Here is a 13,359-nt window from a genome sequence, read left to right on the forward strand (position 1 = left end):
CTGCACTTACCTTTAGGACAAAAAACATTGGTTTATTTTCTCAAGCTACTTTTGGCTTGACTCAGGAAATGCCTTTGAATTCATTTCATCCCCTACTAAGATGAAAAAATATACTTACATTGGTTGTTCAGTAATGTTTTTTCCCTACTTACTGGAAAATATAGAACACTTTATAAATAAAATAAAGCAAAGCTACTGTGCTGTTAAACACAGAGTTTTTCTGTGGTTTTCTTTTGCTGGTTTTGATTTTTTTGACTGCATCTTCTTTTTAAGGCAAAAAAAATACTGAAACTGCTGATTTGTTTCACAGGATTCAGCCTGATCTACTTTTCTACACATCCCCGCTTACACTTCTATTTTATTTCTTTTGATGTTTCATTTAAAACTGTTTGTAAGCAAAACATAACTAGTTTGGTTTGGGTAAATGAAAGTATTTTCTAATTGTAACTATCAAGTATTGATGTTTAAGTCAATAAAAATAGCTCATTTTCATAAAAAATAAAATGCTGATAGGTATTAACAGATTTCTAATAGATTATTTTTTTGCCTCAGCGCCTCAGCTTTAGAAAGTTCTTGTAAATGATGATCTTAAGGTAAAAACTTGGCTTCTGGCTTAAAGATTAACTGCTTTGTTAGTCATATCTCATCAGAGCAGTTCCATGCTTATGAGGAAGAGGGTACCTCATTTCATGTAACTGAAGGTGGTACTATGTATGCTTAGCAGGTACAGCACTTGGCAGGCCACTCACTGTCATTAAAAAAAGGAGGAAACTAGAGGTCAGCAGCGTGCCTTGTGCAGGAAGACTTTTCAATTTCTTCCTTTATTCTATCTGCTTATAAGACTTTTGACCAAAAATACTGATTTAATACATTTGAAAATGTTAGCATTAAAAACATACCTCTCTTAGATTGTTTTTTCCCCTTTCTGTACATGCCTGCTGGTCCTATTTAATTTTGTGTGGTATGGCACATTAATATACCTGTTAGACGTTAGAAAGAATTATGAACCTCTCCCAGGGGCTTTGACTAAATGTGAATAAAGCAGAAAAGAGTCTGACACCTTCAAACCATTGAAAATATAAGGATAATTATTTTAGACAGAAATCAAAGAATCCAATTACATGTTTAGCAAACATGTTGATCTTTATTGCCTGCTCTAGCAAATATGTCCATGGTATCTGTGTGATGCAACTGGTGACAAAACTGGCCTAATCTAGTTCTAAGACCAGTTGTTATTAATGTCTGTTTGCTGTATACTGTGCTGGTCACATGGGAGGAGAACCAACTGTTTTATCTCCATCACAGTTTTCTGCACCACTTATGTTCCAAGAAATTAAACTCATTTAATCTAATCCTGGGGTTTTGTCCCCAACAATAACAAGCATCAGTTTCCTAAAATGTATGTAAAGGAACTACAAGCAGATACCTGTTAAATTTCCTACATTAAGTATTATCCCAGTTTTTTCAGCTCTTGAAAATTTCAGTTTGAAACCTAAAGCCTCATGCTTAGTGAATGCTTCCAAAGTTAATGAACATGTTGATTCTGCCTGACTGACTTGCTCTTTGTGTTAGGAGTACTCCCCTTCCAGTGTGCCTAAGAACTGCATCACTGGTTTACCAGTACTAACCTTTTTTGTTACTGCAAATTCCAATTTGTCTATGTTACCTATATCTTGTAGCGATTACAAGAGTGATTGACATTATCTGCTACTATATATACTATGTGTTAGGTAAATGACTGCTCTTCCAAATATTGTAGTGGGATTTTTTTTGTTCTGTGAAATTATAACTCTTTTTCTTGGTTGCTTTATTTAATGTAGTCTAACATCATTGGCTGGCTGCGAAAAGCACTGGAGACAGATAAAAAAGACTGGATAAAAGAAACTGAACCAGAAGCAGATCAAGATGGGTACTATCAGACAACGCTCCCAGCTATTGTTTTTCAGGTATAAGAAAAATTGATTATTCTAGACAATCTGCAGAAGCAATATATGAATTTTGGGCAGTGGAGATATGGGAGGGGGAAACCGAGCTGTTTGGAATGATGGTGGGTTTATGCCTATTGAAGTATAGGTTTTCTCCTATAGAGTTGTTAGTTGGAGGGGTTGGGGTTTTTGAACGTTTATTTGCTTTCTTCACTTTAACAGTTAGTTCTTTTTGTGTGTAGATTAGAAACACATTTTTCCAAACCTATTTTGTTGATATTTATATTTAGTTAACTGCTTTTACTTGGGTCTCTTCATGCAAATTTGTAGTATAAGCTGACCAGATGAGATGTTTGCTAGTTAGTAGAATATTGCGTGTTAATATGGTGCTGAGTTAGTTAGTCACGTATTTGTTCCTGTAATTTTTTCATCATACGAACACCTTAATACTGGAAAGAAGAGTGCTGTTGAAGTTCAAAAATGTTGCTGTTTAAACACTACTTCAGTTAACATGAATGCCTATCCATATTATGAAATAGGCTCAAAACAGAAAGCATAAGGCTGTTTCTAAGATTTGAAAATAAAAAAATAAAGCCATACAAAAACCAAACACAAAATTGCACCACCCTGTTGGTAGTAGAAAGCTAGTAGTCACCTTATTATGCTCATTTTCTGATTTTTCTTTACAAATACTGTGTTAGGTACCTTCAATGAAGATAGATGTTCTCTTCTTCCTGCAATTGTTTTATGCTTTATTTCTTTCCTTTCTTTTTCTGGGTTTTTAGCTACATTTGCTCTCATTTGTATTAGTGCCAAGGCTGACTTCATCTAATCCTTTTCAGAAGGTGTGTGATGCCAAAGAAACTGGTGGCTGATTGGATAGTGTTGTGCTATCAGAGGTAGCAGTGCTGAGATTCATGTAACAGTGAAACTTTCAAAATCATCTGGGCATGAGAGCAGCTCACGTTTCCAGCTGGCTTTGTACCCTTCTTTTCTAGTCCCCCTCCTCCCTCACACAGTTCCCTGTAGGTCACCTGGACGTTGTGCTTAGTTGTGTTTCTGAAGTTTAGGGGTCCCTTCTACTTCACTGATGTTAACTTACTGCTTTCATGTGTGGGGAAAGTAAAGGAATTTGAGTTGTAAGGTTACTCATTACTAGCTGCAGGAGTTGACCCAAGAAATTTGATCCACTGCAAAGCCAAATTCCTACTGTACAGTACTCTTACTGGAGAAAGAATGCAGCTGTTCTCAGTGTCAGGAGAAAACTGCTGTGTATATTAATGGTTGCCAATAATTTAGTTACACTTACAGAAATAGTGATTCTTTGGTTTAGTCGGCAGCAATTGTACAGGCTTGTCTAATAAGAAAGACATATGTAAAGCTGGTGCTAGTGAGAGTCTCCAACAAGACAGGAGCTCTGTCTTTGGTTTGCCACTGCTAAAGGTCTCTTTTTATAACTAAACTATTTTTAACCTAGATGTTTGAGCAGAATCTTCAGGTGGCTGCTCAGATAAATGAAGATTTGAAAACAAAGGTACTCCTTCTATGTCTTCAACAAATGAATTCATTTTTAACCAGGTAATATAATTTTTTAAAATATAAATGCTTTATGCTGCTTCTGCTTTTCTTTGTTCCTACAATTCCAATACTTGTTTCATGTATGGATGTTTCTTTATTGCTTTCTTTCTCCTATCACAGCTGCCAACCAAGCTTTTCTTCCCTTTCCTTTCCTTGCTTTCTTCCTCCCTTACTCTGTTTCATCACAGAAGTTCTTCAGTGCTGGTGAGTGGCACTTTCAGTTCCTCTCTGCAAATGGCTGTTATGGAGTCAGTTCAACTTTTTTTTATGTCTCAAATATATGTCTTTTACTCCTAAAGAAGACAGAAAACACCTCCTTGGCTGTATTCTGCCCAGAACCGAGGGGTTAAACATCACATGAACAACAAACCTTTTATAAAATACTTTTAAGTACCTGACAGGCCCTTATGGAGCATTTGAACCTACAGGTGTACTTAAGTTATTACAGATTTCTGTCTATTTAATGACATTCCTTGTTTATGTTACAGGTACAAAGATGAAGCACAGTTGTATAAAGAAGAACATCTTAAAAATCGTCAGTATCCTCAATGTTATGTTCAATACATGATTGCAGTCATCAACAACTGTCAAACCTTCAAGTAAGTCTGCATGTTCTTACAGTATTGTGAAAAGAAAAAGTATTGATATTTGATTTGTAATACTGTGTGTTCGCCGGACCTTCTCCTTTTGTATACAGAGGGTTTCACTTAAGATAGTTTAGCTGACTACAAAAGACAATAGGTTGAAGTATGTTATTGTTTTAAGAAGCGGATGTTGTGTTTGCTTTTGCCTTTGGCAAGGCAAGCCAAGCGAAGCCATTGCCCCTCACTGCTGAAAATCCACTTGTTATTCCAAGAATTTCATTGCCAAAGGAAAATTTGTCTGCAACTTTCAGAATTTGAAAAATTCGTTCCAGGTAGTTGGTCTGGGGCCTTGCCTGCTAAATCTTCTCTTACATTTCATCTCTCACAGTTCACCTTCAAGCAGCCATCATCAAGGTGAACTGAAGAAAAGTAAAGGTAGACTTTATTAAGAATATCAAAACAGGGAAAGAAATCCTTGTTGCACATGTTTTGGTGCTCAGCAGTCCAACCCCATGTTCATCTGTATCTGCTGCTATTCTCAAGTCTACAAGTCAGTAGTAGTTTGTTACCAGCATAAAACTAGCCTAAGTCGATCACTCTGAAGTCACGCTGGAGAGCAAATTAAGGCTTCCAAAGCAAGCAGCTGGCATTATTTCTTCTTGCAAAAAATAAGACTCTAGTATGTTTCTTTCCGTGTATGCACTCCAGAGATCTAGTAGCAATGCAGTTGTGCATTGGTAGATGATGAAAAGCATTGTTATTTGTCACAGAGAATCTATAATCAGTCTGAAAAGAAAATACTTGAAACTTGAAATGGAAGACACGTTGTCAAGCAGTCATGCAAGCATGGATGCAACTTTAGACATCATTGCCAAAGAAGGATGCTCTAGCCTGCTAGATGAAGTCTTCATGGATTTAGAGGTTAGAACTTTTTTCCTCAAAAAAACCAAAACAACCAGAAGTACTATTTTATAAGGAAAAATAATTCAGGAATAAAGTAGTTATGAAGCCTTTTGATTGCTAAACATTTTATATGTGATGTGCTAGCAAAGTGCCAGTGAACATCAGTATTGTTCTTCACTGATACAGTTTGCATGTAGGAGACTAAAAGTTTGCTTAATTATATTTCACAGGATGACTTCAGCCAGGTTCTTTGTATACAGTGAATATTTCCTAGCAGATTGTACTTAGTGTTATACTTTTGTAGTTGAGTTTTAAGAATTATTTGGGAAAATAATGCTGACAATTTAATTATCCTTTGTATAATAAGGATGCCGGAGAGGGATTCTTCATCAGGGACCATAGTGATGGGACAAGGGGTAGTGGGTTTAAACTTAAACAGGGGAAGTTCAGGTTAGATATAAGGAAGAAGTTCTTTGCTGTGATGGTGGTGAGGCACTGGAACAGGTTGCCCAAACAAGTGGTAAATGCCCTGTCCCTGGCAGTGTTCAAGGCTGGGTTGAACAGAGCCTTGAGCAGCATGGTCTAGTGTGAGGTATCCCTGGCCATGGCAGAGAAGTTGGAACTTGATGATCTTAAGGTCGTTTCCATTCTATGGTTCTATGATCTTTGTAGAGATGCAGTACACCTATAATTAAGACAGCTGATTGACTCCAAAGGTGGGCTTTTTCTGACTGACAAATTTCCATGCGTAAGAATTCTGGTATCTGGGGGAAAAAAATCTTTATGACTAAAAAGGAATTGGGAGTATGGAGAGGAAGGCAGAGAAATTAGAGAAGTGATGGGAGCAAAGAAAGGTGCTCTGGGACTTGTTAAATTTATAATAATATTTTGAACTAATGTAAGTGCCTTGAATGACTCGCATTAAGAAAGATGTTGGAGCAGTGTTTATTTTAAACTTGGAGCTTTTAAGCAAAACCTTTTATTTCTCATTAGCTGTGCTTACTGGTTCTGAGAAGACACTCCATCTACTCTTAATGACCATTCTTTGCAATTCATTAACCTCAAGCTTCATGTCACTATTATAATTTATAAAGTACTGTGCTCTAATACATAAATACCTTTTCCTCTGGGTAGAGAAATACAAGATGGGTATGTGGATGTAGGGAATACTGGAATTAACTTTGTGGAGTTCTGCTAAAGAAGTAAAGCATACAGGCCACCAGGTTTGGCATAGGCACAGGGAGTTTGTGGGGCCAGCAGAGGGGAACAACCGAGTAGCCAGCAGCAGTTCAAGAAATCAAACATGAAGTTGCGTTATCACAACAGTTTTAAAGTGCCTCATATTAAAATTGGAATCATCAGCTTTTACACAAGTTTTATCCTTGTACTTTTATTTAGCATAGACATTTAAATAGAAAACATAATAAAGCATTTTAGAGAAGTAGTATGACACAAATGCTCAGGTTAGTGCAGCTAGTTTACACACACACAGCACATATGTCAGGGTAGCTCTCTGTGGCAGCTGTCATTCTGACAACTGATCGCACAATTGTTCTGTACTGCTTATTCCTATTGAAGGAGTGTAATTTGGAAATGCATGACACTTAAAATTGTTTCCTACTTTTTTGTAACTGCAATGCTATGAAAGTGTTCTAATTGATTGTTTATTGCCTTTTCAGCCACATCTTAATGAGCTGATGACGAAGAAGTGGTTGATGGGGTGTAATGCGGTGGGGACTATCTGTGTCACTGTAGAGGATTATTTCAATGACTTTTCAAAAATAAAGAAGCCTTATAAAAAGGTAAGTGCAAAATAATCTGTGATACTCAGAGTATCATGTTGGCTTGGAATTAAATGGAATTCAGAATTGGAATACAGAAATTGGCTTGATTCATCACTGGAAATGAAAAGCATGTTCATAATCGTCTTGCAGAAGTCTGAATCTGGCAGTCCTCTCTTGTCCTTTTTTTTATTCTTTTGTTACTAGTATTGTCAAAGACAGATCTGAGGTGCAGGATTTAATCCAGAAAATGTAATGTCATGAATTATAGAATAGCTTGGGATGGAAGGGACCTTCAAAGCCCATCTAGTCCAACCTCCCCTGCAGTGAGCAGGGACATCTTCAACTAGATCAGGTTGCCCAGAACCACATCCAGCCTGGCCTTGAATGTCTCTGTCATGCATCCACCACTTCTCTGGGCAACCTGTGCCAGTATTTTACAGACCTCATTGTAAAAAAACTATTCTAACATCCATCCTGAATCTCTCCTCTTTTAGTTTAAGACCATTAACATCAGGAAGAACTTCTTTACTGTAAGAGTGACAGAGCACTGGAACAGGTTGCCCAGGGGGGTTGTGGAGTCTCCTACACTGGAGATATTCAAGGCCCGCCTGGACAAGTTCCTGTGTGATGTACTGTAGGTTACCCTGCTCTTGCAGGGGGGTTGGACTAGATGATCTTTTGAGGTCCCTTCCAACCCTTGGGATTCTGTGATTCTGTGATTACCCCTTGTCCTGTCGCGATGCACCCTGCTGAAAAGTCTCTTCACATCTTTCTCAGAAGCCCCTTTTAAGAACTGAAGGGCTGCAATAAGGTCTCCTCAGAGCCTTCTCCAGGCTGAACAACCCAACTCTCTCATCCTTGCCCCATAGGATTGGTGCTCTCGCTGATCGTTTTTGTGGCCCTCCTCTGGACAAACTCCAACACGTCCATGTCCCTCTTGTGTTGGGAGCTCCAGAGCTGGGCACAGTACTCCCAGATAGGGTCTCATCAGAGCAGAGGGGCAGAATCATGTCCCTTGACCTGCTGGCAAAGCTTCTTTGTGTGCTACTAGACTGTGCTGTTACCAGCTTGTACTCTTCTACCTCTCCTCGGAAGTTTGTAGTCAGATAAAGCTAGCTCTTTGACACCAGTTTTTCTGGCCTGTAATCTTTTATTTTTTTAGTTAAAGCAAATTCTGTAACTGTGTTTTAATACGTGCAATGAGGCATAGTTAAACTGCTGCCATAAGGTTTCACAAATGCACAACGTTTCACATGCTGATGCAGCAATATAATGTGCTAGGTGAAATCTTTTTTGTCTTTTCTTTCCCCTGTGATCTGTCAAAGGATATCTGCATTTCTCTATTATCCTTTAATCTTTAGTATAATTGTACTTGATTTTATCCTTTATTGAATTAAAATGAGTTTTGTGTAATTAAGGTAACATGTCTTAAATGATTCCCTAAGATGTAGGAAATATTTGAAGCTAGCAAGATCAGGATTTAGGTGAGGTCTTTGAACAAATCCTTACTAAGTACAACTGCTTAAAAGACAGTCTCAAAATCCTATGTTTACTCTTTCTTAACTCTTTAAGAGATAGACGGGACTGTTCAAAGTTCCTCGCATGACCTCTTAAACTTCAGTATTTGCAGATTGTAGAGGCCTTATTATGTAAGTGAATAATACACTTTTTCAGTCCAGAAAAAGTACACACAGAAAGTTAGGTTGCTCCCAGAATTAGTCTGTATTGCAGGAACAGCTTTCTTTTCCGGATTTGGTTTATTACTGCGAGGTAGTAGAGCTTGGCATGAGTTTCTTGAAGTGTTAATACCAGTTTCTGCAGTCACATGTTTTTCTTCATGTAGCATTTATTGCTACCATATGGGGAGGAAGATGGCAAGCACATTTCTTGGCATCCATCGTACCTGCTATTTCACTGTCTCCCAGCACAAAAATGTCTCCTAGACAAGACACCGTAGGTTCTAGCACTAGATGGGACATGCTTTTGTTTGTTGCCCTGGTTTGTGGTGGGCTTTTTTCTGGTTCTAAAATACTCTTGGTTAACCCTGGTTTGAAAATCTAATTTTTAACAGCAACACAAAGAAAGCACCTGCAAAAAGACTATAGTCTAAAGGGAAGGGCACTGTTCTAGAACGAGGGAGATCTGGATCTCAGTCATTATGCTTTGCCGTTTTATCTTGCATGTCAAGTGAATGCCCTATCATTGCACTGTGGCTCGTGCTCCTCAGCTGCAGTAGACCTGTTCCTCTTTTCTAGTGTGAGGCGTCCCTGCCCATGGCAGGGGGGTTGGACCTTGATGATCTTAAGGTCCTTTCCAAGCCTTACTGTTCTACGATTCTGTGATTCTGTGGGATGGGGCATACATGTCAGTCTCCCACAGTCTATTCTGTGCAGTTAATTTTCCTCTGTGTAATTGGCATCAATTCCACCAATGCAGGAGAAGCCATCCCTGAACAACCAGCAAACTCTGGTATTTCTTCATAGTCTTAAGAGCAGGACTCGCAATCATGTTTTCCATGTCCTAGATGAGAGCTGTGACTTCAGTACTTTCTAGTCTGTTGTTTTCCCTCTTTATTTTCTCTCTTTCCTGAAACCTTTCTCCAGAATTTTGACTGAGGGACATGTTGATTGAAACCAAAGCTTGATCTATGCTGATAAAATATGGTTAAAAGTTTGTAACTACTTATTCCACAGGCTTTTTCTTAATTGTAAGTAACTTTGCCACCGTAGTTAGGGGAAGAAAATACCTGAGGACTTGTGGGATTTAAGGACTCTTACTTACATTACAGTTGAAAAAATGCAAAGGTTTTGTGGTTCTTTTGTTCTTTATTACCAAACCTCAGCACTACTCTTGCACCACTGCCAGATGCTTCACTTAATCACCAGGAGCTATTTATGAAAAGACAAGTGCAGTACAGCAGATGAGTCCAGGAATATCTGAGGAAGTGATTGCTGCTGACTCTTGAGGCTTCTTACCAGACTTGACCCAGATAATGTAGGCAAGATTTGCAGTGCTTTATGCAAAATGATGGACTTCTCCAGTGGAAGGCCCTCTGGTGGCTGGCCGTTCCTTGACCAGAGATAGAAAGAGCAAGGCTGCAAGGCCAGGCACAGGTCTCTTCTAAAGATATCCAAATTGTTTCCTGTTTGTTCTCCTAGATAAAAGTGCTCTCAAAAACAAAGCAGACCTCATTAGAGATATCTTGGTTTTGATGTTCCTTTTTTCGGTTTTTATCAGGAGTATTGCCACGTCCTCCTCATTAGGGAAGGACAGATTGTCATTTCTTTTAGCATTGTGAAAACCTAGAACCATTCAAAATATATATATTAGCAAAAGCTGTGTTCTGATGAAGTGCAAATACACGTTTCAAAGCCTGATAATTGCTCAAAACCTAAAAGTAATGGTGACATTTGCAGGTGTCAGTGGCATAATCCACCCCCTTTCTCTTTTCTTTCAGACAATGACTATTGAGGCCCATCGGAGAGTGGTTGTGGAATACATCAGAGCAATCATGTTAAAACGTATATCTTTTAAGAATGCAGAAGAGAGAAAAGAGGGTGCAGAAAGAATGAGCAAAGAAGCAGAACAGTTCCGATTTCTGTTTAAGAAGCTTGCAGCTGTAAGTATTTTTATTTGGATAATGCTGTTAACCTGGTGATTTAGAATGAACCACACATGTTTATTGCTTGGGGAAAATGGCTGGAGCTAGATCTCCATCTCTAAAACATTGAGGAACTTGTAAATATCAAGGGTGCCAGCTGAGGGCAGAGACAGTGTTTCTGAACACATTCAGGCTTGTTGCTTTAGCTCCTGAGCACCAGTTTCTACTACTTTGTGGTTATAAAGCTCTCTGCAGTAGAATATTTGAATGGCCCCACAGAGATGGATACCTTGAATTCATAGTAGTCAGTGAAAGAAAAAAGCAGTTGTTTGTTAATAAAATAATTAAAATAAAATAAATAAGATTAAATAAAAGAAAATAAATTAAATAAAATTAAAACAAATGAGGCTTTATTTTTCCTGGCTGGAAGAAAGAGCAATACCGCATTGAAGAGATGCGGTTATTTATTACCTAAGTAGTATGCAGTAGTATGCAGTCTATTTACTTACAATCAACAAGACATTTAAGGTGCAATAGAAATAGAAAAGACAGGCAGAGAAAAGGTAGTTGAGAAACAATGTACAAGATAGCCTAAAATGAATACTGAATGTTTGTTTAACTGTGTAAGGAGCAGGACTCTGCCAGAAAGCTCCTAGGGACAACATATGACAAAAAGAATGCAGAGAAAGATAAAGCCTGGAAAAATGGGAAAGACAGCGTTCATCTCTGCTCACTGTGGAAGATGCTGGGGCAACTCCTGCATCAGAGTCCTTCATTATGTGGGGTTCTGTGTAAAACCTGATTCAGATTGAGGCATTGATAGAAGATATTATGGGATAAATGCATTGAGCAATACGTGCAGATTGGCAGGACCAGGTGACCTGGAATGAAGAGATTAAAGAGTTCAGAGATTAAATCGACAATACAGTTCAGTTGCTAAGTTGTTGAAAGCTGCCTTGGTGCCCAGATGATTAGAAGGAAGCAGATGCAGGGCCAGTTTTTACGTAATGTCTCTGAAAAGATCTGGCTTTCACATCAGTTGTTCCTAAACTTTATGCTGGCATACTAACAGAAGTTCAAGACTAGAATGCATCACTGTGAATAAATACAACATACTGTTTGTAAGAAAGACATGACTTTCTTTACCGATACTCCAAGGGTAGGTCTCTGCCTGAAGAAGGACAGGGAAAGAGGGAAGTGACTTACAGTGACAATTCACAAATAGTTCGTTTTCTAAATGTCTGAAAATTCAGCTCTTTGAGGAATTCAAGAGCATTGCTGGGCAAAATACTGATTATAAAGGATTGTTTATAGAATCCTAGAAGTTTTAGGGTTGAAGGGACCATAGAGATTGTCTTGTTCCATAGATATGAGGGATTTTGGTTTGGGAATTAGTTTGGAGTTTTTTTTTACTTTTCGTCTTGCAGGGCTCTGGAGAGGACACTGAAGGACTCTGTGACATCATTGAAGCCATTGCAGAGGTTATCAAGCTAACTGATCCTTCATTGCTCTATTTGGAAGTTTCAACTTTAGTCAGTAAATACCCAGATATCAGGTAATTTTCTTTGCCCTCAAAGTTAGAAGACAGGAGTTTCTGCGTCACAGTTTTTGTAGGTTTGGGTGAGACAATGTGTTTGTATTTTTTTCATGTTTTATAATGTAGCCACTTTCTTATGAAAAATGATGTTAGCATGAAGTGTAGGTGAGCTGGGCTGGGAGGTACACACACGTAAGTACTCAGTGGTGTACAGCAAGGGAATAACAAAAACATTTCCCCTCTTGAGTTTTGGAAGGATAAAACATGTTTTAGAGACCTAAGAGGGGCCAAAACAGTGCTTTCATGTTGAGCTGCAGAAGTGAGTTCTGAGTGACTGGAGATCTGGTGAAGAATTGAAGTACATGCTGAAACAGAAAGATTGCCAACTAAGTGATACTTCTGACAAAGATCTCCCTTGTGCGAAGTTTCCTGCTAATGCCAGTTTTACCATTTTCCTTTGTCAGGGATGACCATATTGCAGCTTTGCTGACAGTGAGAGGTGATGCCAGCAGAGATATGAAGCAGACTATCATTGAGACGTTGGATCAAGGTCCGAGCCAACCGAATCCAAACTATGTGCCAATCTTTAAAGAAATTACGGTTCCTACTCTGACTGTGCCAAAACTTCTTAAGTAACTGACAACTTGGTGTATGTGTCATTACTCGTCTGGGATCAACAGGTTTGAAATATTTGATGGCAAATTTGGCAATGCTATTTTGAGTAAAGTTCAATATACACTGATACTTGCTAAGCATGTTTCTTTCTAAAGACTTGGATGTGGGGAAATAAGATGGATGTAAAGGTCATGTTTGAAGAATGAAGCTTCTAATGGTGGGGGTCTTTTCACTGACCTATTTATTGCAGCCACTGACCTATTTTTGCTGTCAGCCAGTGTTTTTCTTGTGGAATATGTTTGCACCGTGTCCTGCAATGCCATATAAAGATGTTTATATAAAAACAACAACGCATTAGTGTTGGATATGCTAAAATACATCTGCAGTACCTAAGCAGACTCCTTTTAGAACTATCTTTATATGGCACTGCATTGAGCTGAGCATATATTAATATTCTCAGTCCACTTTCACATTATACGTTGTATATGTACTTACTTTGGTGTAAAATAGTTTATTGCAGAAACCTTAATTAATGAAATCAGTTTCCTGACTAAGGGGACTGAATGAAATTGCTGTTGTGCAATTTGATGATAGAGTGAATAAAAAACACACACGAGGTACAAGTTTTTTTCATTGATTCACTAAAACATAAAGCACCACCAGTTCAATACAATGCTAAACCACTGCTACCTTCAGCTATGTTGTATTTGCATCCTTACAGATTTACAGTAGGTTTAAATCTTGTTTTGTTTGAAGTGTGAATAAACGTTGGATTTAACAGTTTTCTGAAAGCACAAGATGATGTGTTTTATTTCCACAGTATTTTCAGATC

At 38.3% G+C, this 13,359-nt stretch overlaps 1 protein-coding gene across 2 annotated transcripts in view; it reads left to right on the forward strand.

The window, feature by feature from the left end:
* EXOC3 (exocyst complex component 3) overlaps positions 1-13,318 on the forward strand; it is a 29,460-nt gene extending 16,142 nt beyond the window's left edge. For both annotated transcript variants that reach the window (XM_065667811.1, XM_065667812.1), the window contains 8 exons: positions 1,821-1,946; positions 3,403-3,503; positions 3,992-4,102; positions 4,858-5,008; positions 6,670-6,792; positions 10,232-10,393; positions 11,803-11,930; positions 12,377-13,318. In XM_065667811.1, coding sequence (XP_065523883.1) covers positions 1,821-1,946; positions 3,403-3,503; positions 3,992-4,102; positions 4,858-5,008; positions 6,670-6,792; positions 10,232-10,393; positions 11,803-11,930; positions 12,377-12,548 — 1,074 coding nt within the window. In that variant the 3' untranslated portion in view covers positions 12,549-13,318. The remainder of the gene's footprint in view (positions 1-1,820; positions 1,947-3,402; positions 3,504-3,991; positions 4,103-4,857; positions 5,009-6,669; positions 6,793-10,231; positions 10,394-11,802; positions 11,931-12,376) is intronic.
* Positions 13,319-13,359: the final 41 nt, after the last annotated feature.

This window comes from Lathamus discolor, chromosome 2 (assembly GCF_037157495.1).
Source record: "Lathamus discolor isolate bLatDis1 chromosome 2, bLatDis1.hap1, whole genome shotgun sequence".
Classification (NCBI taxonomy): Eukaryota; Metazoa; Chordata; class Aves; order Psittaciformes; family Psittacidae; genus Lathamus; species Lathamus discolor.